General features: G+C 44.3%; 3 protein-coding genes across 4 annotated transcripts; all 3 read right to left on the bottom strand.

Annotated features, from left to right (window-relative positions):
• Positions 1-8,125: 8,125 nt before the first annotated feature.
• On the bottom strand, positions 8,126-10,589 carry crlf2 (cytokine receptor like factor 2). Its single transcript, XM_077001163.1, has 6 exons — positions 10,236-10,589; positions 9,466-9,599; positions 9,224-9,371; positions 8,863-8,965; positions 8,658-8,736; positions 8,126-8,558 (listed from the first exon to the last, which is right to left on the bottom strand). The coding sequence occupies exons 1-6, from the start codon at positions 10,318-10,320 to the stop codon at positions 8,295-8,297; spliced, it is 813 nt and encodes a 270-aa protein (XP_076857278.1). The 5' UTR covers positions 10,321-10,589; the 3' UTR covers positions 8,126-8,294.
• Positions 10,590-17,887: 7,298 nt separating this feature from the next.
• On the bottom strand, positions 17,888-20,996 carry slc25a6 (solute carrier family 25 member 6). Its single transcript, XM_077001576.1, has 4 exons — positions 20,748-20,996; positions 19,553-20,039; positions 19,303-19,443; positions 17,888-19,143 (listed from the first exon to the last, which is right to left on the bottom strand). Exons 1-4 carry the CDS (start codon positions 20,856-20,858, stop codon positions 18,986-18,988), a joined length of 897 nt encoding a protein of 298 aa, XP_076857691.1. The 5' UTR covers positions 20,859-20,996; the 3' UTR covers positions 17,888-18,985.
• Positions 20,997-21,270: 274 nt separating this feature from the next.
• Positions 21,271-26,241, bottom strand: asmtl (acetylserotonin O-methyltransferase-like). 2 transcript variants are annotated; one of them, XM_077001574.1, is made up of 14 exons: positions 26,100-26,241; positions 25,584-25,694; positions 25,360-25,491; positions 25,183-25,230; positions 25,026-25,090; positions 24,836-24,900; positions 24,651-24,759; positions 23,373-23,763; positions 23,078-23,252; positions 22,626-22,813; positions 22,403-22,535; positions 22,041-22,181; positions 21,775-21,897; positions 21,271-21,533 (listed from the first exon to the last, which is right to left on the bottom strand). In XM_077001574.1, the coding sequence occupies exons 2-14, from the start codon at positions 25,674-25,676 to the stop codon at positions 21,325-21,327; spliced, it is 1,872 nt and encodes a 623-aa protein (XP_076857689.1). In that variant the 5' UTR covers positions 25,677-25,694; positions 26,100-26,241; the 3' UTR covers positions 21,271-21,324. The 2 variants fall into 2 exon arrangements, with proteins under 2 accessions (XP_076857689.1, XP_076857690.1); XM_077001575.1 differs by lacking the exons at positions 25,584-25,694; positions 26,100-26,241 and having other exon boundaries at positions 25,175-25,230; positions 25,360-25,417.
• Positions 26,242-26,257: the final 16 nt, after the last annotated feature.

Raw genomic sequence — 26,257 nt, 5'->3', positions numbered from 1 at the left:
TTTCTGTAGGCCGTGAGCTACAAATATCCACTGTAGTGTGAAGCTGCTCCAGTGCTCAACATCTACCGCATCAGGAGAAAGAGCTCACAGCAGGCGGCAAAGTGTATGTGCATATATGTGTGTGTGTGTGTGTGTGTGTGTGTGTGTGTGTGTGTGTGTGTGCGTGCGTGCGTACACACACACATGTATGTGTGTGTATGTATTAGGCTTTCAGGCTTTTTCTATGGTCTCTGGTGATTGAGTATTGTGTGTTCTTTAACCCAAAGGAATTAATTAGACCATCTTTTACCCAAACAGAGGTGTCTACTGTATGTTTGGGTATCGTGCTGAGAGGGTTGAATTTTTTTAACGTTTTTTTCCATACATAGATTTCCATATGAAAGTGTTTATAATAAGTTTAACCGTGCTCTGTTATGCAACTAATTTTCCATTTTGTGTGTGCTAACCTGGACACACCGATGACACATTAATGACTTCTCTGTCCAGGGACAAAGGTGCAGTTTCGTAGCGCTGAAATGGGTTTTTCATTTTTAATTAACTCTGTTTTGCATATTTGGTCTTAACTACTAAGCATATTCCAGGTCTCATGTTAGGGATGTGGCTGGGTTGTGAATAATATTGCATAAAGAAAGATTATTCACTCTTTCCGTCACTCACACCCTACAAAACAATAATACCAACGTCTTTCATTTGGTATCTTGTCCACATGCAGAGCATTTCTATTAACAAGCACCGCCACCACCACACCTACCCACACACCCACCCCTACACCCACACCCATACCTATCCATACATACCCCCACATCTACCCCTACCATCCCACCTACCCCCCTACACCCACACTCACCCCCACACCCAGCCGTTGCCTTCATTAACGAGGCAGGGCATCACAAAGAGCAGTAAACCTTCCTGTAATCTGGAATGGGCCTTTTTCTCATCCATTTACTGATAAAACGGTGTCATCACCTCCCGTACATGCTGGCCGGACGTCCCCTGGGATGAGTGTGTAACGCTGCGGTTCACGCTCAGAGCCTCCCTGCACCCGGACGACCGCTTTGTAGCGCCTGGCCCGGGCAAGGCGGCGCTGGGCAGCACGGAGCGGTAATTGCCCCGAACTCAGCTGGTTTAGGGGACGTAGGGGTCACGGGGTGAGGCTGAGTGAAGCGCTTCTTTGGGTTTTCTTTTTTTTTCCTCCCTGGAAAAACCACCGGCGGTGTAAAAGGAGGAGCATCATCCCAGCTGATGATCCTCATTAGATCCGCCCACCCGCTCTCCCCACCTCCAACAACAACGCCTGTCACTCTCCCGTCAGCGAACCCCGCCGGACCCGCCTCTAGTGGGTTCGTGGGGGGGGGGGGGGGGGGGGGCACAGAGGGTACGGGGTGGTGGTGGTGGTGATGGTGGTGGTGGTGGGGGGGGGTGATGGAGGAGGGGCCGGCATCGCCGCTTGAAATAGGAGTGCACCGTCGGAGTGCGCGAGGGGTCTCCGGCGTGGAGCCGACACTCACGGCACACGCAGCCGCCCAGCACGCGCCGCCCCGGCTTCATTGTGATCCAAATTAAAGCGGGACGACTCGCACCTCGACGCGGTACCTTAGCAGAATCTTAAGCATCGCGCGCCGCAACTGGCAGCGTGTTTGTTGGGGAGCGGCGTCAGGGCCTCGCGAGTGTCTCATTATCTCCACGCCAGCCGAACACACTGTGTGGAGCATAATCAAAGCCTGGGGGTACGGATTAATTATCCTTTTGAATAGTGATGAAATTTTAAAAAGATCTCCTTAAGGCTGCCATCACCGGCAGATGAAACGGAGCTCGGCACCGCTCACGCGGCCCAGGCTCACGTGTGTTTTTACATCTGTTCAGGATATTTCAATTTGATGCTCAACAAGCTGAGCGAAGAGATTAAAGGAGCTCACGTGTCACACGCGCAAACATCACGTCACGGGTGCGAGTGGGAGCGTTCCAGCACAGCCCCTCTCAGGGAGGAGTGTTGCCAGTGCTGGTGTGTGTGTGTGTGTGTGTGTGTGTGTGTGTGTGTGTGTGTGTGTGTGTGTGTGTGTGTTTGCGCGTGCGTGCGTTTGTGCGTGTGGGTGCGTTTGTGTGTGAGCTTGCGTCTTGTGTGTGAGCTTCAGGACGTCTGCAAGTCAGTGCTGATGTGATGCCTCTCACATGTTTGAGTTGCAGAAGAAGGAGTCTGTCTTTTTGTGTCTCGAGATTTGCTTTTTAGAAATATTTATGAGCCGGTTCCCTTTTTCTTCTTATGTTTCTTTCTTACATTTTTTTAAAGACAGTGTTGTCTTTAATGAACATGTTTTAGAAATTGTTTCACCATCTATAATTTATGGAGGAAGACTTCATCTATGAACAGGGTTAGTTTGTAAATGTGAATACTTAATAGTAGTGAAAAAAGCATCTTGAAAACAGCTGCTGTGCTGGTATCAAATGACACTTCTGGAGCAGATGGATATTCTCTGCATAAGGCCGGTGTGTTTGTGTGTGTGAGTGTGTGTGTGTGTGTGTGTGTGTGTGTGTGTGTGTGTGTGTGTGTGTGTGTGTGTGTGTGTGTGTGTGTATGTGTTTGTTAAAAGGAGGGGTAAACACTCCCCACTCATGAGATGGACTATGTTCATTTTGGCAGCATCTGATTCTGGCAAATCAGTGTACACAAATGGTGTGTCATTCAGTACTGCCCAGTGATGAAGACAGATCTAATTACTAGTGTACATACACATACAATTAATCCTGTTTCTACTAATTAAGGTGCTTATAGTATCATAACTCTTTAAATAACCTATTAATGAATCCAGGGGCGTAACATTCTGGGCCCTTTGCACAAGCAGTGCCTATGGGCCTATACCACCCCCCAACCCCCCACTTGAGGAGTTTGCTTAACGTAGGCTATTTGCTTTAACATTTGGGCTCAACCAAGAAGTTTGTGAGCAGTTGCTTTCCCTCATTTCTTTTTTGTCTCTTTCCTGCCTCTCTGTTCATTTCTGAAAAGCAGGTTTAGCGTTTTTGGGCATCATCTTCCATAAGCACAGATACGATGCTGCTTCAGCAGAATGAAAGCGAAGTGAAATGCGCTTGGTTAAAAAGCCCGGTGAAGGTGGACTAAACCATTTCATGCAAGGGGGGAGGGTGCCTCTTCTCAGACACTGTATGTAGTCTAGGACACACAATTCAATCCATCAATCAAGTGATTTATTTACTCAGAACATTAAATATACATTAGTTAGCGATCTTTTCTTGTGATCTTAAGATGATATTAATAATTCAAGGAAAATAAAATGCCAGATTCTTCAATGGCCTTCCCCCAACTTCCAGCTCTGGTAACTTAATCCCACTTTTAACCCCACCAGCCCTGAATGAATCCATCAAAGAGCCCTTTAAAATACCCAGGACAGCTTCTTCAAATACCTATAGAAATTTTGTGTTGAAATATTATATAATATTTAATAAAAAAGGAAACAGGCTGGATTATTGTGATTGGTCATTCAGCCTCCTGGTCATGAGCAGGTGCAGTTCAGGGTGGAGCAGGAAGACCCGTGATTGGTCACTCTGCTTCGACTGAGAGAGCCACTTCCCTCCTACGCTGGTGCCAACAAAATAATCATCAGAGCAGCACACACCAGGCCTGCTTCAAGAAGCCCAAGGCCCAAACAGCAGTCCTCCCATCTCCAAGAGCGAAAATGTACCGGACGGACCCGCTCCGTCTCCCGTCTGCTTGCGAGAGCACAAGACGGGCGTCTCCGAGCGTCCTGCCTACTGGTCGGGACAACGCCGACCTGTAGGCAGGACGCTCGGAGACGCTGTCCCGACCATGACGGGACCGCCGAGCGTCTCGAGGTCACAAAGGAGAGCAGCTAACGGACGGCGGGTCAGCTAACGGACGGCGGGTCAGCTGCGGTGCCACATGGTTCGCCGTTCCTGTACTCTTCAAAACGGAGGTTTATTCCACATGGAGGGGTGAGACTATTACCACAGGAGGGGGGAAACCCTGGCTGTCAAAACTCTGGCGCCGTCCTCCATGCTCTCCCCACCGCAGCGCTCTACACGTGCAACATTTGCAAGCGCTTCTTCCATTTGTCAAACTGTTGGCAAACCTGTCACGCTCGCCCGGTGAAAAGCAGATTATTTATTTATTTGAGTTCAACATAATTAGAGGCATTACTGCGGCACATGGCACTGACACCTTTTTATGCAATCATGTGCCAAAGTGCGAGGAGTTAAGACATGCCAGTGGGAGGTGGGAAAGTTTTCTCTTTTTTATGCTTTAATAAAATTAAATGGCGGCAGGTTGTTGATCCCCCCCCCCCCCCCCCCCCCCCCCCCAACCAGCTGCCTCCTCTGGAAACACGAGACAGGAGACGTAGGAGGAAGAAAGGTGGGAATATTTGCCTACAACATCCCCGAATACGTTAAACTCCAAGGCATTTGTGATCATTTCCAGGCCGTGTGGACGCGAGGAGTTTTCCACGAGACTGTGCTGGTGCTGAGGAGGCGTGGGGAGCGTGGGGAGGCGTGGGGAGCGTGGGGAGGCGTGGGGAGCGTGGGGAGCGTGGGGAGCGTGGGGAGGCGTGGGGAGGCGTGGGGAGCGTGGGGAGCGTGGGGAGGCGTGGGGAGCGTGGGGAGGCGTGGGGAGGCGTGGGGAGCGTGGGGAGCGTGGGGAGCGCTGAGGACACAAAGAGGAGGTGTTTGTTTCCATATCCGGCTATTTGGTAAAGCAACTGTATAAATGTTATTCATTCGTCTCCAGCAGCCGGGCTTCAGAGGGGATCTCACATCTCTTTCCTTTAACTCTAAATAATTGAATAGAAAAGAAGGTCTCTGCAGAGTTCATCGAGTTTTTTTAAGCCACAATCCCACACATCGTTTATCCTGCATCCTCTTTTTTTAGCACACACACACACACACATACACACCCACACATGCCTGCACACAAACCCACACCAAAGAACAGTCTACGATGACCAATCGGGCAGCTTTACTGGGCTGTGTGTTACAGGTCCTAGCGCGGCTACGGGATGGTCAGCCTCCAGTGGGTTCGCCAACAGTTGTGTTTGTCATCAGCCGTTTACTGCCTGGGGCCCCTGACAGTCTAGACACACCATATTAACACAGTGATGGTACCAAAAAAAACGAGGCTGGTGGAAAAGCGGTGGTGTTTCACACCTCCCGTAAGTGTGTGCTTCAGGGACAGTTTATGGACGAGAAGCGGCGCTTCTTTGACACTGTCAACTTCTGTCACGTCGCTGTGGTTCCTCCCAGATCGTGCGTCAGCCGCCGCCCCACCTGCACGTGTTCTTAGGCGTCGTGTAAAGAGTGCAGGGCGCCTTGCGCTTTGTGCCGAATGTCTCGGGGCCTTTATGATAATGAATCCTCTCCCAGTAAAACATTACAATAAATAAAACATGCCATTCCAGTGAGGCTCCTACGCCACGTGTGTGCACGTGGGTCTGAGTGTGCATGCGTGTGTGCACGTGGGTCTGAGTGTGCGTGCGTGTGTGCACATGGGTCTGAGTGTGCGTGCGTGTGTGCACGTGGATCTGATTGTGCATGGGCGTGTGCACGTGGGTCTGAGTGTGCATGGGCGTGTGCACGTGGGTCTGAGTGCGCGTGCGTGTGTGCACGTGGGTCTGAGTGTGCGTGCGTGTGTGCATGTGGGTCTGAGTGTGCATGGGCGTGTGTGCACGTGGGTCTGAGTGTGCGTGCGTGTGTGCACGTGGGTCTGAGTGTGCGTGCGTGTGTGCACGTGGATCTGAGTGTGCATGGGCGTGTGCACGTGGGTCTGAATGTGCATGGGCGTGTGTGCATGTGGATCTGAGTGTGCGTGGTTGTGTACACGTGAGTCTGAGTGTGCACTTGTGTGTGTGCACATGGGTCAACGTGTGCTGCTGGAGTTTAGCTCTTTTAGTGATAGTAGACACTCTGTCTCACTCTCTCATGCACACACACACACACACACACACACACACACACACACACACACACACACACACACACACACACCACTGTAAATGTTTAAGAGAACAATCCACCGGGGACTGAGGTTCATTCCCATTTGCCAGAAAAGCACAATGCATAATTAAAATAATAAAGTACAAAAAAATGTAGTTGTTAGGGTGTTGATTATCATTAAGCAGTCCTGAAGAAACGTGACTGTAAGCCATATTTAGTGTAATGAATTTATTAATTGAGCAAGCTGTTTGTCACTACTCTTCTGCAACCTGGAGGTTGTGAGAGCAGTTCAGCTGTCTGGAGAAACAACATTTAGAGCTGATCTGTTGAAGCAGGCGACCTTCTTCAGATGAAATCCTACCCACATGGCACAAAATACCCCAACAAAATAAAAGCCCAGGTAAAGTTCAGACCACTGATCCCCATCAGCTTTTAGATCACCTACATAAAGACTCCCTCCTCTTCATGAGCGCACAGCTGCTGTGGACACCAGGACACCATTCACCCCCCCCCCCCCCACCCTCCCCACTGCATGATCGTTTCTTTGTTTTCACAAGAATTCTGTGGTCAGGGTTTGCGTGGCCCCTTGGTCTGTGCACAGGTGCTAGGCACAGAGCACACTGCTGTATTCTCCACTCTGCTCAATCACATCCACCCCCAGGCTGTAGGTTTGCGCATCAAAGGGAGTTTACACCACAGAGCAGTTGGTTGGAAGAAGAAAGATGAAACATTGATTAAAAAAAGTCCCCCACCCCCCTCCAAAAAATGCATTGTAGTTTTGAGAAGTTCAAAAGCTCAATTAGAGTGACCGAGTAACAAGTTGGCAAGTAAAAAATATTTTGAGATCTCTGCTATGATGAACAGATCAGATTGTTCATTGTAGTTAAGGCTGTGTTTATGAGCTTTTATAGAGCTCCAGGTCTGTAGAGAATGCAAATGACATGTCCTTGGTTTGCAAGTCCCAATCCACTGCTACAAGCTTTCTAAATAATTCCACACTCACAACACTTTTCTCACCACACAATCTGTCATGGACTTCTTAAACAGTATTAGCATATTGCCTTTCATATTTTCAAAGGCAACCTCTCTGATGCAGAGGTCTTCACAGGTCCTCTGGTATGAAAACTCATGATCCGACAGGTCTATGAGTCTATAAAATGATTATTGTAGTACGTGTCAGATATAGAATTCCTTTGGTTCTAGGTCTGCCTGTAAGACCTGACAGGCCTGTATGGTTCCCTGTGTTTGACAGAAATGATCCCTTTCACAGTCTGAGTGCATACAATTAAGTTACATACAATTTAGTGCATACAATTAAGTCTAGTGTGGAAGTCTATATCAGGCTTATAGATTCATGCCACTAGTTTGGTGAAATTTGTGCAAGTAAATGCAGGCTTGATGGTTTATCCAGTTCCATCATGCAATGTAGAATTTAGAATGTCCAAGTAAACTTTCTTATAAGCTTCAAATAATCACAGAAACAAATTTCTTAATCCCAATAAATTCAAACACATTCTCTGTCCTTTTCCATGTTGAATGAAAGTAATGTCAACAAAAGCTCTTAAATACGTTTTGTAAATGTGAAATGCTAAGTGAACAGTCTACTGGGCAACCAGGGTCCGAATTAACAAACGCCATGTACGGAAGGCACAAACGTGAAGAAATAAACATGTGTGCACATAAAATGCAATTGGTGTGTTATTATACATAAATATAAAATAATCCTAAAGTTCACAAGAGCGACTCTTAACGAGCGTTTTAAAGGCCTCTCGCGCTCCCGCTCGTTTCCTTTCTGTCCCACAATCAATCACGGCGCTAAGGAGCACGTGGCGGGAGCACGTGGCAGGAGCACGTCCTCCCGGTCCCGGCTTTGTGATGGCGTCACACCGAAGCTACACATCTATTATGCAGGCAGCTGCGCATTAATCTTTTAAATCAGCCTTCAAATTAACCTACATCCTCCTTTTACGGCAGACTGTGATGCCAAGAAGAGCATGCTCTTCCCTGCCTTTGATATGCCCCAGTCGGCCTCACGCTCATGAGAATAGTAAGAGTGCCCTCTTTTGGCCAGACGTGGTATTGCACAATAAAATAAAAACTTGTACAGTTCCCACGTACAAATCACTGTTGTACAAATGGGCACCCTTGCGGACTTGTTTTTGTTTTGATTAAATAAATAAATAAATAAATAAATAAATATATTTCGAAATAATCCCACACAACCACACTGAGACAATTCTGCAAAGTAACCAAAGCAACACATTTATTAAGTGGCTTTGTTAGAAAGCCACTTAATCTATAAACTGCCAAACGTCATAGCTCAACAAGGGCAACACTTAGAGGACAATGTAGCCTGACAAAGTGTGAGAGCACCCCAGGGCTACAGTGCACTCAGGCAGGACCTGTGCGTGCACCTCGATGACGTTAGCGTTAAGGTCGTGAACGTGGGCCTCGGTGGCTGCGTGAGGGGGCTGCGTTTGTGGCGTTGGCTCTTCTGCGCCACACGCAGGAATCTCAGTGTCCTCCTGCACGTGCTCACAGATCACCAGGATCTCCGTTGTCCTGCACTCTTCACACGCCTGTGAAAAGCTGCCCCACCACTTCAGGAGGAAGAGAAAATCGGTCAGTTCGGGGCCTGGAAAGGGTGACTGGCAGACATCTTACACTGCAGTTTTCACAGGGCCCTTGCTGATGCTTACCTGAAATGGCTCAATGTTTAAAATGCTCTCCTGAGTGTGCTTTGGATCTGGAATAATAGGAAGGATAAGTCTTCTTACCCTTTGAGGAGAGATTTATGACATAAGCCTACTCGTCAAATGCTCTTAGCAATAAAGTTCAAAACTACGTGGGAGCAAACAAGCCTATTCCAGGTGTGTGGTAGAGGATGTAGAAGATGAGACTCACCGCTCTTGTGTTAAGGCAAAGCAAAGGAGAAAGCCTGCCATGGGCAGCACGGTTACCAACAGATAATTCCTGATGCTAACAGTTGTTTTAGCAATGCAGGGATCTGTTTTAAACACACACACAAACACACAAGATGAAAATCTGCACTATATTGTCTGCAGCTGATCACATGGAGGACCTGAGTAAGAAAGCATGTATGTGGGTTTTGCAGACACCAGTTCAGCATTATCCTAAATGGAAATATTTATCCAAAAATTGATTTACAGCAATGTCCACGAACATGGTTCATTTTCATTACATGTGTCATGGTGTTACTTGTCCAGGAGAGGAAGGTCTCACTGACTGAAGGAGACACCTTTACCTCTGTCGTTTTTCCAGTATTTCTCTGGACTCCACTCGCCCCAATCTCCGTTGATACAGTACAGCCTCATCCTTAGCCTGAAAACATAATTATCCTTCATGTCTGGGGCAGGAAGTTGAAAGGAGAACCCTGGGACGTTGGTAACATTCTGTAAGGAATATTGACAAACCCGAATCAAATCAGTCAAACAAGCGCGTTGTTTTATACCTGTGCTCATAAGTGTTTCTGTGAGTCACCTGTACCTTCCAAGATGTTTCACAGTGGCGTCTGTATTGTATGTGGGTCCTGTAGCACATGTCGGTAAATCTTTCATTTGGTTTTCCCCAAACCAAACTTATACTGCTTGATGTGTTCTGAATCATCATATTAAATTCTTCTGAGATGACAAAAAAAAAGAAGTTTAAATGTCCTCGTAAATGTCATGATCACTCATATTCCAAGGTTTACCACAGCAAGCTAATTTTCTTTATCTCCCTGCACAGGATTCGTGAGTTACTGTGGGTGCACTGCTACTTTCTGGAGATGTTTGATGTGGTTCTTGCACTCTCACAGTACTTGCCGTGATGTACAAAATCTTATCATAGCTGCATCAGCTGCTAGGGTGTATGCACCTCAGCTAGAACATAGCTGTTTGTAACGGTCTTTGTACTAAAGGTCTACTCCGTGTCTGAGTCTGGCATCCATGCTTATTGCAAATCTCTTTGTAAATCTGAGAAATAGTTACATGTTTAGTTTGTAGTTTCATAATTGGTTTGTCTAATTAAAATGAATCGAAAATGAGGACCGAGAATTGTCAAGTTTATTTTTGAAACCATTTTTTTAAAACACCATTCAAAAATGCATTTAATATCTAAACAGTTTTAGAATAAGAGTAATGAATATTAATTCACTCAAAGTCACATAGTACTATGTACTGTTATTTATTATCTCACCAATCACGGTCTGTACCAGTAGGATTTAATGGGAAAAATATAAAATCTACAGTAGTAGGGAGAACACTAAATGCACTTACCAGCTGAGAGGCTTTGTGCCTTGGCTTGGAGACAGAGTGCAACCACAGACAGGGCTAGCGGTAGCCACGTTCTCCAGGTCTTCATGGCCAGCCCTGCATCAGGGAGAAGTCCTCACCCTATTGTATGTGAAGGCAGGATGCCGGTGAAGCACCAACGCTGCCTCACTGTGTCTTCTTTCCCACTCGTCCTTCCTCTCTCGTTCCTTCCTCTCTCGTTCCTTCCTCTCTCTCTGTGCCGCGGCCTCTTCATGGGACAGCTCAGCACACTGCTTCAGCAAACATGCCCTTGACATTAAAGCAACGTTTTAAAACCCCACGGCCATTCGGTGCCGTGGAACCTTCTGGGGGTATGTCCTCGTAACGGGCAGTCCTCCACAGCCTGAAAGGATGAATAAGTTTTCTGAAGTTCTGACGAAGAAGTTCTGAAGTCATAAAATTAGTCAGTTGTCTACACCAATGCAACTCGTTGTTGATTATTGAATCTTTCCTTATTTGAAGCTATATTATTAATAAATAATCATCCAAATTTTATTCCATATTAATCAGTCTGAAACATGTAGTTTACAAACAAAGTAATGTTCTGTGCAGTTCACTACATGTATATGATAATCATAATTGTTGCTTAGATACATTGTCACAGGCTTATCAAAGCGCCTTATGTAGATCTTAAAATTTGCTTGTGTCAGCAGAAATAAAATATTTTATAACTCAAAATGGAAAAGAAAGCCTGTGGTGCCCCAAAGAATATAAATAACAAGAAATATGAAATATAAAATGTTATTAAAATAATCAGCAAGTAATAATAACTGAAACAATCCTGAAGAAAACTCCTGAGCTCTCCTAAATATATCTTTAATAAATGATCACTTCTATACTTTGATTATTCTGTATTTATAAAAAAAATTAATATAGATAAGCAAATAATTGTTTTTGTTAAGCAACATTTCAAAAATGCACACGTCAGTCAAGAACATGAACATTTAATTTTCAAAATGCAGTTTAAGAAAGGGAAGAATAAAATGAGAAAATCAGACAAAATGAGTTTTTCCACTGCAACTGAGGTATGAGGTGACATTTACAGAGACCATTTCCGTCACAACCCACTTGGACTCAGCCCCCAAGTTTCCTAGAAAAATAGTTATACTCGTTCTTTAATATTATCAGCAGGACCCATCAGAAGTTTCTCTGAATTCTGAGGTTTGTTCTCACCAGACCTAATGTGTGAATGAAGATAACCAGATAATGGGCCGAGGAAGAAAAACACCTCGTTAGCATAATGAAAAAAAAAAAGTAGTTAGCATAATGTTCCGACTAATCATGTCTACTTCTAAGATTTCACAGTGTACCATACAAGTGTAAGTACACCAGCTCAATAGATATCAGCACATTCACGAGATGATGATGTAAAAAAAATGTTGTAAAAAAATTACGTAAACATATTTTACATGTTATAGTGGAAGCTAACACAGGGGGACGCTAAAAAACAGACCATTAGAATACCTGACTTTGTTTTGATAAGTCTTCTGAGATGGGAAAAACTGCATCAGTCATTACAAATGAGTGAAAATCCTATTTTAAGGCAGTTATAGCAAAAATGTTTACCACCCACAGTAGAGTGACTCAGAAGAAAACCCCAGCTAATCAATCTGTGTAGTTATTCAAGTATGTGGCAGGAAGTGATTATGCAACGTGTGAAATATTCTCTACCCTTAACCAATATGGAAGGACTTATTCCTGCCATTCTTGTAGTCATGTAACATGCCAGTAGTCAAGGTAAGCCCAACTTACAACCACTTGAAGCTTTCGGATTTGAAGGTGTAATTCAGAATACATATAAACCTCTCGAAGCTTTGCTTAAACAAACCCCCCCCCCCAACCACCACCACCACCGTAGCCTTTTACACTGAATATTTTTACTCAGCAGCAGCCACAGAATGAAAGTAAAGAGGTTTCAGCAGAGGTCAAAATGCGTTGGCAGTGCAGGCTGTAATTTTATGGTGCAGCCTGAGAACCGTGGAGCATTTCAAGAGTGTAGAGGGTGTCTGAACGTCTGAAACGCACCCAGTGAAAATGGTCATGAAGTACAGTTCCCACACTCTCTGGGAAGATCAGGGTGCTATTCAGCTTGTAGGTGCAAATCTGTCTGTAGGCAGCAGCTGGGGGGGTTCCACGTACCCGCGCACGGGGAACGTTTTTAGACCTTTTCACACATTTTGGTACAGTTCAGACTCATCAATAAAATGGATTTAACCACTGTCATTATTAATTCATCTACACAATACTCCCCAATGACACACCAAAAACAGGTTTTTAGAAATATTTTGTTAATTTTGTTAAAAATTAAGTATTCCATTCATTTAAGCATTCAGACCCATGACTTAGTATTTAGTTAAAGCACTTTTGGCAGCTTCAAAGATTCCAGCTTCAAGCATTTTTTGAGGAAGTGATCCTACGCGATTGCTGTATGTTTTTCCCATTCGCAGGTTGGAATGTCTGTGCAAAGGTATCTTCATGCCTCTCCAGAGATGCCCTGTTGTGTTTGAGTCCAGAACTGTTCCAGGTTTTTAAATGTTTTATTTATGCTACTCTCGTGTTTTCTTGGTGATATGCTTTGGGTCCTGGTCTTCTTGAAACATAAACTTTCGAGCCAGTCTGAAATCTTGGCTACTTTGGAAAAGGCTTTTACCCAGGATTGCCCTCTATCTTCCTGCATCCATCTTTTCCTCCATCCTTATTCGTCTCCCAGTCCCTGTCACAGAAATACATCTCCACTGCAAGATGCTGCCACCACTGTTTGACTGTAAGGATGATATTAATGAGGTGATGCTCACTATCTGGTTTTTTTCCATACATGCCACCAGAAATTACAGCAAAAAAATTCAATCCAACTCTCATCAAACCAGAGGACCACAGGGTTCTTTTGTGTTTCATTCCCAGTTACCCAGGACGTGTGACCTGGACTACGAAGACTGTTAGTGGTTCCAAAGTTCTTCCATTTGAGAACTGGAAGCTACAGTGTTTTAGGCTACTTTACATGCCACAGAAAGGTTCTTGTATCTTTCTCCACAATTGTCCTTTGAAACAACCTTATCTTGAATGTCTACAGACAATTTTATCAACCTCAGAAATCAGCTGTCAGACCTCATATAGATAAATAGGTGCGCGTTCTAAGTATGCAATTAAATCAATTATCAATTCAATTAGGCGCAGGTGGACTCCAGTGAAGTTGTGGAAGCATATGAAGGCGGTCACGCATACAATTAGAGTTCAAATGTTCAAATGAGTGTCATAACCAAGAATCTGAGTTCTTACATAAATGCAACATTCCAGTCATAGGTTTTAGTTAGTTTCCAAAATGTTTCGTTTTATTTAGTCTTTGTGGAGTATTGTGTGTAGTTTGATGACAGGCGAAAATAGTTTAATTCAATTTAGGATGAGTGTGAATTGTGCGGCATGTTTTGTAGAAACCTATGCAAATGCTGCATGGGCATAATGATATTAATATTTTTCATTACTGCTTTATTGGCTACACCAGATTGTGTTAGAATGTGACCACGTACCACCTGAATGTTCTATAACCTAATGTGCACCTGGACTGGTTGATGTGTAATGCTTACAGTTATTTCTATCTATTTTTAGAGGGAATAGATTTTGCTGAATGACATAAACAATAACTATGCCTGTGTTTTTTGTTTTCTTTAGTTTTATCCAGTAACACCAGTGTACTGACAGATATTTCTGACAGATATTTAAATGATTCTTATCAACAGTAATAGATGTTGGAATTTATAAAACAACCTTAATGTTTCTGTACACAAGATGTGTGGGTAAATAGTTGATATGTCAGAGAACTGTGTATAGTATATTTTTATAATTTTTTCTTTTATATTCTTTACAAATTGTCTGTTTATTGGAAACATATCCTCACTCTGGTGGCTGACAAAAAAATAAAATAAATGTGGCATTTAAAACATGCAGCAACCCTCTGAATATTTGTGTAAGTAATTAGCCTCTATTTCCTTAATCAAAAATCTTTCACCTTAAAAGACAATTATTGTTATTATTGTTGTTGTTGTCATGGTTATTGTTGCTACTGATTCTGCTACTGCTGTTTTACGTCCTATTGCCAGATATCACACAGGACCTCAGCAATTCTACCCCGTCCAACAAACACCAACCACAGCAGCCCGTCCGAGCCTGTCCAGCAGAAGGACAGGACACCTGTCCACCAGCAGGTTGAGCAACCTGTCCACCAGCAGGACAGGACGTCTGCTCAGCCTGGAGAGATCGTGATGGCGAGTGAAAGGGAAAGGCCGAGAGAGGGAGACGAAGCAGGAGAACTCTCTGAGAAACTCGGCTGGATTGCTGGGGTGTGAACAGCATCTGATGAAGAGCGGAGACCAAGACAAGGCCTGTCAGGAACAAAGAGCGAAATTCCAATGATGTGTTTAGCTAAAAGGGCGAGAGAGCTGTGAATCAAAGCACCGCAGGATCAAAGTAAAGTCAACACTGTTGCCTTGGGAGCAGCAGGAGATGCATACCATCTCTTCTCCTCCAGCACCTTCTAATGTCGGGGAATTGATTGATATTGTTGCCGGAGAGCAGTTCAGAAGTTCATCAACCGTCTTCCACAGGAGGAAGAAACCATCGTGGGCTCGGGTGTGGAGTGCGCCACTCCACGATGATGGTCTCGTACCCAGTAGTGTGATGGCTAGTTTGGTGGAAGGGGGGAAACATGTCCGTGGACTGAGGGCACAGCCAAGATCAGAGAAACTGAAACAGAAAAAACTCGATGCATTTGTATGTCTAGGCTATTAACTCGCATGCCAAACAAATCACACATCATTCACATTTACATTTATTGCATTTACCAGCATTCATTTTACACATGAATAACAATCACCATGCAAATGAGCAAATTATCATCATCCTGTCAGAGTCATTGTTGAGGACACAGTACAGAACTACTTTGGTTTTGACCAGGCTACAATTAGCTAGCCATGAATGTGTCTTGGTACAGTTCAGAAGAATCTTGAAATCTTGAACTTTGTCAGCAAAAAACATGTTTTTCAAGACCACAACAACCACGGCTTCCTCTCTCCGTTATAGGATTTCTGCAGGCTTCCTCCATATCAACGTTCTCATCACCTGTGCATGCGCAGTGCTTCTGGAGTGTACACCACCTGTACTGGTGGGGATTTTTTTCCCTTGGTTAAAAGAGCAAACATTAATCCTTTAACTGAGCTCCAGACAGTGAATCTACCAGATAACTGCAAAGCTACATGCACGCAGCAGTCTCTGGCTTTGCAGCACAAGCAGCCTGACAGGGAGTGACTGATAATAAATGTGAAATCGGCATGAACGTTTTTTTCAGGCACTTGGAGACGAGCAGAATCAGAGAGTGCAGTTCAGCAACAATCAAGCTGTAGCACTTTAAACATAGCTGAACTCTGCTAAGCAAGGCATAAACATATCAGTGCGTCTTGATGACATTGTCATAATGACATACCTGTTTATTTTCAAATGAAAAATCAGACGATATTGAACGTCATGTAATGTTTGTAAGGGAATTTGTGGTTTACTGTCTGTGACCCTCAGACACAACACTCTGAGATTCAGTTCACTCCCTTATCTGTGTGTCTGCTCCTCAGCTAGAATCTCTCTCTCTCTCTCTCTCTCTCTACCTCTCTCTCTCTCTACCTCTCTCTCCCCCGTGTACTTTTCCACTACTCCTAGATCTAGTCTACTGTACCTCCTCTCCTGATAAGGAGAACACCAATCATACATGTGTTATTATTCTTACCCGATTGTGTTAAGACACATCTTCTTCATTCTGTATTTAACTACATGTATTATCATTAAATTTTGGAGCTCTTTCCTGACACCCGTGTGTTGTGAATCTGTTCTCCTGGTACCAGCTACAGAACTCTGAGGGCTGTACAAATTTATAATCCAAACTATGAACCCTGATGGTTTTGATCTACGTCTAGAGACGATTTCAGAAACCTTAACAGTGTTGCAGAGTTGTAGCACACGCCGTGTGTGGACGTTGCTGTGAAGCTCCTGGGTGAAGACGGGCTCATGGGATGACCCCAAATGACAACAGAGTTACTGGAGTGCTGAGAGAATGGACCATGAGTCTGTAGCTGGTTCTGCTCTGGTGGTCTTCTGTTCCCTGGCTGCCTTAACTTTCTCTTATAGAGGTGTCTGTGTGTGGGAATATATGGTAATCTGCAGCTAAGCATTCACCAGTCGATGTCCAAAATGTGATGAAACATGGACACTTGTTAAATGGATGCTAGCTTTTGAGATCCATCATGTCTGCTATTATTAAGGATACAAGGTGACAGAAGTGGTTTGATTCTGAGCGTTCCCAAAATTCAGTCTAATCACCAACAGTGAACTAAACGCTTAATGCTTTCACTGATTGGTCTAATGTTTGCACTCAAATGAAGCAGCAGGCGCTTTCATTTGAGCTGTGGATGTCATCTTGCATTCAAAAGCCAGTTATTCTCATCTGCTCTTGTTCCGTTGAAAGCTTCATAATGCTTGTGTCTGAAGATCTAATCATTTCTGTGGTGTTGACCACCGAGGAAGCCTTTTGTGCAACTTCCTGACTCTCCCAGAAGCCACAGAAGGAGCGTCCAGTACTTTTGGTTTGTTACTGCTGTTCAAGTTGTGTAATTTTACTCCACTTGCATGTTAGGAAGCATCACATTCACAGACAAGACTCCAAATGCATGAAAATAAACCATTTACTTGTAGAACCAAGATCAGAAGGTGTGAATGTTACACATTCTCCAATTCATTGATTCATTATCTCTTCAAAAAAAAAAAAATATATATATATATATATATATATATATATATATATATATATATATATATATATATATATATATATATATATATATAATAAGCCATAAAGACAATGTAAACAAAATGGCTCCTGTAGAGGGAACAGATAATGTCACATGCTCTCCACATAACCACCATCCTCTACAGTGTGAGCATGTGGAATCACTTGTGGATCGCCTGCTATCTGAGGGCCCTTGATGGCTCTGAACCATCATCCTAATATCAAAGTACTTAACACTAGGATTATAATTACTTGCAGGCTGGCAATTCTGTGCCCTTGTCGGAGTTGCATTTGAAGAAAATGACTTAATATGATTCATGTACAGTACAGCAGGAGTCAGATGAAGCATCTCAGGTTACAGAAGATTGCTCAGTTTTACAGCCATTCCAGTAAATTACGTTGGCCTTTGATCTCTGTGCAACTTGCAATACTTGCGTGGTTTCCATTACAAAGACTTGCAGCGTCTCTGTGTTGATACTGGTAAACACACTGGGAGACATTATGGGCATTATGGGGCGTGGCCTGCTGTCTTTGCAGAGTGGCCTGATTACAGACTCTTGGAAGTACTTGGAATCATTGGATCATTGATGTTTCATTCATCACTTCCACATAAATATATGAAGTTTACTACACAGAGGATTATGCATTTGCAGTACCGGGCAAAATTACAATGGCTTGTGTTTTGTTTGGAGTCTACATGGTAATGTCATTGTACTAGTTTACTGGTGTTAATTTCTTGCGGTGACCACAAAAGAAAGGCCTCATAATGTTAACAAACTCATCTCCAAGCATCTGAGGTATTCACTTTTATTGGGTTTACAAGCAGTTCTTCTGTTCAGTCAGGAATAACCACACGTCTGCAAATATATTTTATGTCCTCTGAATACAGTGTGTTTAACATGCTTGTGTGACGTCGCATTGCAATGGCCTTTGGTTGTGTCTCGCACTCGTACTCCTGCTAAAGAGGTCTACTTCATCACGATCAACCAGACGTAACCAAGGACTCAAAGTGACAAGAAAATCACCGTGAAAATATGACTCCGCTCATTATTAGAGAAGGAAAATACTTCACTGGCATTCCACAAGAGAAATAATGGAAACCGAGGATACTTTTCCTGTCAGCCAGTCTCTGAATGTGAAGGTCATTTCTCTGGCTCGGAGGTCTCAGTGCTGGAGTTGTGAACTGTGCTGATCTCGCCTCCGACACAGAGGGAGATAGATGGGAATTCAAGTGTCACACTGAATACATCTCTTATTTAATAACACACTAGCCCTCCGAGCACAAGCTCGTCTAACTTCAGACTGAAGAGAAAAAAAAAACACCACCTGAATTTCATTCTGCTGCATCACAGTGCCACTCGTTGCTTTGAAAATTATATGTTATATGCTTATTATCAGAGTCCTTAGTTCAATTGTAGTGGAGAAAAAAATGGAGACATGGATTATGGCAACATAGCACGCAAATTTAACAAAAAGAAGTTAAATTGCACCATCTTCAGGTGGCATAATGCAATTGCATAAGATGGATTTTTTTTTTCTATTGACTTTTGTTTAATTTACTGATTGCTACACGCCATTGGTGCATGTCAGGTACTACATAAGAGCCTGAACATGGGAAAATAGTGTCCAAATGCTTTACATGAGCACACACTGGTTTTTTGTTATATGTTGTGTGTGTGTACACAAGGCCAAAACATCTCCTCTCTCATGTGAGATTTTAAAAGTGTTGTTTGTAGGCATCAGAACATACAATTAACAATTTATTCGCATAAGTTTTAAATAAATACTACCCCGGATAAATAATGTGAATTTCTATAGGCGTAAACGTGTAGATAACCAAGGCGTCCTCTATACACTCAACAGAATTTATGAATACGGCCGTTTTATGCAATTAAACAAACTTCTTGAATTCGTCATATAGCACAAGCACAAATGCACCTCCCATGCCCCTGAGAACATTAGACCAGGCCCCTTTGAAGAACGCTTTGCCACCTTCATCACGCGCGATCTTCCTCCAGCAGTCCAGGGTCCCGGTGTACATAATATCCGCTGCAAGAACAAACATTAACCTTGAGGTTCTACTGAAGCCCAGAAGGAGAGTCACTCCACTGCCCTCACTGGGGTGGTATGAACTATGACTTCAGTGCATGCACGTGTGTGTGTGTGTGTGTGTGTGTGTGTGTGTGTGTGTGTGTGTGTGTACCGTACCTCCTTTGCGTCCAGACTGCATCATCATGCGACGCCTCACCGTGTCGAAGGGGTACGACACCACTCCAGCCACCGCCGTCACAGACTGTGCTATCATCCAGCTGACGATGATGTGGGTGTTCTTAGGATCAGGAAGCATCCCTGACCGCGCACAGGAGCCAAGCGTGAGCCAGTGGACATGCCCGAACATTACCACCCATCAACCAGCTACAGTGTGTGTTATAGTCAGTGTTAGGTTCACTGCCTTTACCTTTGGCTGTATCGTAGACCCCAAAGTAGGCCGCTCTGTAGATGATGATGCCCTGTACGGACACCCCGAAGCCCTGATACAGGCCGCGCAGTCCGTCCGACCTGAAGATCTTGGTCAGGCAGTCCCCGAGTCCCGTGAACTCCCGTGTCGAAGACGCTTTGCCGACGTCGGCCGCCAGGCGGGTACGTGCGAAGTCAAGGGGGTACACGAAACATAGAGAGGTGGCCCCTGCCGCTCCGCCCGACGCTAGGTTCCCGGCGAAGTAACGCCAGAACTGCGTGTGCTTGTCTACGCCGCCCAAGAAGATCTTCTTGTACTTGTCCTTGAAGGCGAAGTTGAGGGCCTGCGTGGGAAAGTAGCGGATGACGTTGGCCAGGTTGCCACGCCAGAAAGACAGGAAACCTTGCTCTTTGGGGATCCTCACGACACAGTCGATGATTCCTTTGTAATGTTTGTCGGCGCTGATTTGCTTGCTAGCATGCTGGACCTGCGTGGAGGAAAAAACAACAAAACAAAAACATCATAAGTTACATGGCCTCGTTTTTCTCATCACTCACGGTCACAGTGAGGTCAGTGAGGTCAGTGAGGTCACAGCATTGCACACTTGAGTGACGTAACACTCCTTATTCTGATGACACCATTTTCAAGCACTGTATTGTAAACTGCTTGTAAAATGCTAGGGGGCATTAATAGCCGGATGAAACCCTGTTGTCCAAATAATAATAATGATGATGAAAAGTGTGACCATAAGGATGGCGTACTGCAACGGCACTCGCTCCAGGAAAATCAATAAAATCCGCATAAGTGGCAACTATTCACTTTACAGGTGCTAAAGCTATGCAGCTAGCTCGGCCTTTCAGTAGACCTATTACTTTTACGGGCGACTTAGCTGTATTACAGTGCAGTAAGGGAATATAATGTCTTTAATGGTTGTGATTATCATGCGCGTGCTCCTAAGTTGTGTACTGCGCGTGAACGGTGAGGATGCTCGCGAGGGTGTGAGGATGCTGCAGTTCTTTTCGACATGGCGTCCCAAGGATGTGCAGTTTTTACTACATGGCAATTTGCATGTTATTACACATTTTAAAAGCAGTATTAGATAGTGGTGAGCAACAAACGTTGTAAAAGACTAATAAAACACAAGACGGCAGGTGTCAAATGTCATTACGAGCGTGCAGGCACAAAATGTTCTCACCTGCAGCAGCAGTTTCACTCTTTCGATTGGTGCAACGGCGGTTTTAGAAATGGCAGCTGCAACTCCACCGGCTAAAAAGTCTTTTGCAAAAGATTTCGCGGCATCGGCCATGGCACCTAATGTAAAGGCCTGTTAAAAGCACCTAAGCAGCAGTTTAAACAAGCGGTGAGGGGAAGATGAAGTTACTTGTTTGCAGATGTTGCGCGCAGACTCCGGTCCCCAAGAAAACGCGTGAATATGCAGGTCCAGTATCTTATCGCGAGAATAGTGCTGATGGAGAAACTCTCTTAACAGAGAATTCAATGAATTCACTCAGTGAATTTACTGCTGCAGTTTTTAATGCAATCCCATAATGCTGAACGGTCATTTGTAGAATTAAGGGCTCGCTTACGTGCCAATGGCGTTGCATTTTATGTTAGGGGATTAGTAAGAATTACTGACAATATGTAAAACACGACAATCTTACAAGTCTCTTCTAGGACCCGAGTTTGCAAAAAGTTAGAATAAGGAATCTTAAACAGTAAACAGTAAATAATTGTTTATTATTCTATTCTTCAACATAAAGACAGAACATCGTTTACTGTTTGTATGCTAATATGGCATCTAAAAAGTTCCCTGTTTGACACATTCTGATCAGAGAAAATCCATGTGACTCCAGCAGCTGTTTGTACTGGACGGAGCTCCTCTCTCTGCCTTCTGTCTGGACCAGCATGCTGAGGGACTGTATGTAGGACGTCCGCCTCTTGACCTCATCCAGCACCGTCTCTGCTAGAAGCACAGCACACCCTGCCGGTCAGAAACACAAGTGGTCACACACGTTAGTGGCTTCTGTGGGCGTCATCAGCGACAAGTAACCATTTCAGTAGGTTTTTTGGATAACATTTAGTTACAGGAATTGATCTTCCATAAGTAACTCGGTTTTGACCAATGAGAAGACTGGCGCCCTGTATGTTCGCATGCCAATGCATTTGTTATAGGTAACGTCATTCAGACAGATGCAGCGTATGTCGTGTCTGACTGTTCCTACCAGTAGTGCACGCCTTTGACACCTTACTCAACAACTCATCCACCTTCTCATCTGACCAGTCATGGAGAACCCGTGCAAGAACGTATAGGTCTGCTTTGGGGAGGTCATCTTTGAAGAAATCTCCTGCTCCCAATAAACACATAACATATCACTACACAGTCTAAAGCATCAGGAGGGAAATATGACATTATATATGAATATATAATGTATATAATATATATGAACGCCGAATAATGAGCACCGTGTTGCATTGGGGTTCACCTGACCTGCAACAAACGCTACTCGGTCATTCGGTTCTTTGGGCTGGAAGTGACTCCTCATTTCAATCACCGCCGGCAAGTCGAAAACTATTACAGACAGTCCAGGGTGAGCTTTGGCGAACTCATACGCCATGGCACCAGTACAGCCTGCGTATGACATAAAACCCTTAATTACAACAGCAGACAAATCCAGACCGTGATTTCACTATGGTTATACAGCCATAAACTTTATGGCAGGCCACTCTCAGCAGTGACACAGCATGTAGTTTACAGGTATTCAGCATTTTACTAAAGGGTTTCAGTACAAACGGAATGTTTTGGGCCTGTGTCGTCTGTGCAAGCAGTAGTGATATAAAGAGCACAGGTACCTCCAACATCGCAGGCTGTTTTGAAGCTGGACAGATCGAACGCTGTTGCCACATCATGCCCGGTCACCTTTGCAATGCTGTGCATTGCATTTAGGAACTGCATCTTAACATCATCATTTTGAAAGTATGCATCCTACGTCAGGAAACGCAACACAGAAGACACTTTAAATGATTATATTTTGACTCCGGTGTGAGTCAATGTGATCACTGCATGCCCTTTGACCTGGAAGCTAAAGTTTTTGGATTTCCTCCCAAATGCCCGTTGGTGCTGACTGGTGCCCTCCCTGACCGCGCTCTCCAGATGAGTAAAGAGAGGCCAGACCAGGTCGTCACAGTGCAGGATGTACCCATGTAGGGTCAGAGGGCCATCTGTTACCAGGAACCGAGAGGCCTGCTCGCTGTTTCTGTACACTGGGACACACAGCACACAGCAGTGTCAGCAGGTTCATTGGTACATGCACACAACCATCTCCACATGGTAGTAAAGAGGGTATCAGGGAGCGGTGATGTTTCAGTCAAAATGCTTGTGTGTTATAAGCAAACAGATGAATGAGAAATGGAACTGCCACAGAAATAAGAGAGCGACTTTTAAGAGAGTAAATTCAGCTGCCATTTCGCTGCTGAGACCAGGCACTTATTAGCAAAGAGTAAATCCTAATTATAATCTGCTCTTACCAGCAGACTCCCCCTGGCCGAGCTTGCGTAGGAGGCCTAAGGAGACAGCGGCGTCCAGCAAGCGCTCGGTCCCCGCCACTGAAGCCCCGATACGCTCAGCCACCGCCTCCAGCCCGAGGCCTCCAGGGACTCTCAGAACATCAAACACTTTCAGCTTGCAGGCTGTGAACAAGGTCTGACAGAGAGCTAGAAATGACTCGTCACGAGATGACATTTCACCGGTGGTGCGTCCCAGCTTTGAGCGGTGCGTGCACTGCACTGCGAGCCACATGCATGTTTAATGACACACATCTACCTTTGAGACTTTGAATCCATCCAGCATGTCCACTATGTTGTGGGGGAAACCTTGACTGCTGTTCTTGGTACACGTGGGCATGTTCTGCTCCTGAACAGTGGCCCGGCCAGCAGAGTGGGAGCTGCTGAAGTCACTGCCCTCCCGATGGTCAGCACCTCCTGTCCTAGTGCATTGAGATGGGCTGTTCTCCAAGGCCCGTGGCCCAGCGGTACCTACCGAGTCCCCTCCCTTCACCTTGTCAGTGGGGCTCTCGGAAGGGCTGTTGTAAATCGCACTGAGCTGTTTGCAGAAGTGGTTGAGAGGAAAGCCGACCACGTTAAGAAAGTCTCCGTGCACGTATTCCACCAGCATACCACCCAGTGCCTGGATCCCATAACCACCAGCTTTGTCCCTAAAAAATACACAGCAGAAAACTCACACTGACACTGGCGTTTGGTTTCTTAGCCTTCTAGAAAAAACCAAGTATACATTGATGGGGGATTTGTCCTTACAGGCCACCTGCGGATGAGGGTGGGATTATCAGCATCATTTCTTAGCAGCCAACCTTTTTGGGTGTGTGTGTGTGTGTTGTGATACGTGTGTGTTTGTGGTGACGTTAAACTTTGTTGAACAAAAAGTCAACTTTAATGCTGTGAGAGCAACTTTCCCTTTTGGCAACATGATGCATTTAAGGAATCTGACATTTAGAAACACTGCAATGATTTAATAGGCAAATACATTGATTTAGTAGTTGTAACTAGTTTATACATTTTATTATATGCATTATAAATAAATATATATAACCAGTGAAAGATTTTCTTCCATAAAGGGACTGCAAGAGAACTCAGACACTGGGTTGGAGAGATGGCATTACTCTCTCTCATATCAGTCCCAGTGAGTGTGGACCTCTACAGGCTCACACTCTGACATGGGCGTTTAGCGCACCCCTCCGAGTGTGATCAGATACCCCACACTGCAGCATGGCCAGCTGGAAAACATGCAGCGGGTGGCTTGACATGGTTCAAAGGTCACAGATGTTCGCCACACCCTACACGGGGTGTAAGACGGGAGAGATCGCTGGCTGGCTTAAAAATGGGAGAAAATTGGGGTTTAAAGTTTCAGTACATGTGTTAAATATCAAATGTCTCATCTAGCATGTTAAAGCAAATATTCAAAAGTAACTATACTAAAGTCCATCGGTTCAAAAGTTCAATGTTTCCATGAAGTCGGGACATACTCAAAAAAATCCATATCTATTAATCAACAGCAAGTGAAACGGACAGGAACACATGTACTTACATGGGTTCTCCGCTGTTAATGTATTCCCACAGCATCTCCTCGGACAGTTCTGCAAACTTCACCTTCGTCTCCTCATAAAAGTCTACCACTCTGTATTCTGTAGCTCCCCCTGAATTAAACAGAAAATAAGCTTACGTCCTTCCCAAAATCATGAATCGGTAGTGTTCAGATTTTACTCAGTTTACCTTCTGTTTCAGAACAAAGGACTATGGCCACTCCTGTGAAGACACTGTGTTCTTTACCACTCAATCTGAAATACATTTAAGCAGGACAAAAAAAAAACGGGCAATTGTTTCAAACATACTGTATGAAAAGCCATTATAGTACAGTGCATTTCCCATAGAATACACAGCTAGTTTTGTAAAAAAATAGAACCTGGATAACATTTGGTAGGCATCTTGTTTATCAGTAGGCTTTTCCAAAATCAGTCCATCCACTGTCTGCAATTGAAACCACAGGACAAATTCAAACCTTTAAACAAGCCATCATTCATCAACTTTTTTTTTTTACTAAAAGAAAGATACCTGCATACCACAACAGTGTCTGCTCCAATCACAATATCAGGCGTTTTCCGGTGTTTCTGAGCCCAGGACATGTGAAGTTAAGCACACACACGGTAATGAAGTTGTGAGATGTCTGGGCTACTTCACATGGAAAACTAGGAGGCTGAGCTGTGTTTTGTTTTGTTTGTTTTCATCCAGAAACTTACAAAGGGCATTCTCTGAGCCACCTCCATCGCCTTCTGCTTCGCTGTTTCCACTGCATATTCATAGGGTGCTTTAAACAAGGTTTTGTCCAAGGTCTCTTTAAACCAAGAAGGCACTACTTCAAATCGTAATCCCTGCATTACAAGCGAAGGATCACGTCAACATCGGCATCAAAACAAACAACAACAACAACAGGTCATCATCCTCAAATGAAGGGGCCACTTACTGTGTTGGTCAGTATCTCCAGCCGTCTTGGAGACGCACTGGCTAGTACAACACGTTTGCTGATCAGCTTGGATATGACTGGATGTAACACCATGGTGTTGTCGGAGGAGATCTACAGTAATATATATAATATAAATATAATTTGTTACATATTCACGACGGCGAAGTAATAAACATCCTGGTCCATATGTCCATAGACATCCTGGTCCAGTTTCATCTCTCTGACCACCAAGGCTATGAGTATAATGATTCAGTAGCGTGCCCAACTCTTTATTTATATCATATTGCATATGTTGTACAGTACAGGGGTACATCTTAAAATGTATAACTATCTGGTTGTATCAGTACGAATGCCACGAGTGTCGTACAGTTCACAAGATGATTGCACAGCCATGGGGTATTAATACCGACAGTAGCTGATGAAGTGCAACGCATTTGTTATCACATTAAGCATATATTCAATTGTCGTGATGCTATTTTAATGTGTCATTAAAATGTCACGCTCTTGTGTTTTTACCTGGGAAGTTCTCTGTTACCTCCTCGCTTCCACCATGAAGTTCAACCCGAGCGAAGTGGGCGGAGTTTGTGTGAGCATGCGCACTGAGAGAAAGGACGGTGCGTTTGCCGAGCGAAACGTTCCACAGTGTTCATTAGACTTCCAGTTTCCTATTTAGC

Source organism: Brachyhypopomus gauderio, chromosome 4, assembly GCF_052324685.1.
Source record: "Brachyhypopomus gauderio isolate BG-103 chromosome 4, BGAUD_0.2, whole genome shotgun sequence".
NCBI classification, from domain to species: Eukaryota; Metazoa; Chordata; class Actinopteri; order Gymnotiformes; family Hypopomidae; genus Brachyhypopomus; species Brachyhypopomus gauderio.
Note: the sequence above shows the minus strand (reverse complement) of the source record. Positions and strands in the feature narration are given on the sequence as shown.

Bases quoted from the DNA above. Each gene is read 5' to 3' on its own strand.
- asmtl (XM_077001574.1), bottom strand. From the start codon at position 25,676: ATGGTGTTACATCCAGTCATATCCAAGCTGATCAGCAAACGTGTTGTA. The intron at 22,814-23,077 runs GTAAGAGCAGAT...TGTGTGTCCCAG, and splicing joins CGGCCAGGGGGAGTCTGCTG to TGTACAGAAACAGCGAGCAG. The intron at 21,898-22,040 runs GTCAGGTGAACC...TATTGGGAGCAG, and splicing joins CCGAGTAGCGTTTGTTGCAG to GAGATTTCTTCAAAGATGAC.
- crlf2 (XM_077001163.1), bottom strand. From the start codon at position 10,320: ATGAAGACCTGGAGAACGTGGCTACCGCTAGCCCTGTCTGTGGTTGCA. The intron at 9,372-9,465 runs GTACAGGTGACT...TATTCCTTACAG, and splicing joins ACTGTGAAACATCTTGGAAG to AATGTTACCAACGTCCCAGG. The intron at 8,966-9,223 runs GTAAAGGTGTCT...TGTTTAAAACAG, and splicing joins ATACTGGAAAAACGACAGAG to ATCCCTGCATTGCTAAAACA.
- slc25a6 (XM_077001576.1), bottom strand. From the start codon at position 20,858: ATGGCCGATGCCGCGAAATCTTTTGCAAAAGACTTTTTAGCCGGTGGA. The intron at 20,040-20,747 runs GTGAGAACATTT...TCCTCCACGCAG, and splicing joins GAGTGAAACTGCTGCTGCAG to GTCCAGCATGCTAGCAAGCA. The intron at 19,444-19,552 runs GTAAAGGCAGTG...GTGCGCGGTCAG, and splicing joins GGTCTACGATACAGCCAAAG to GGATGCTTCCTGATCCTAAG.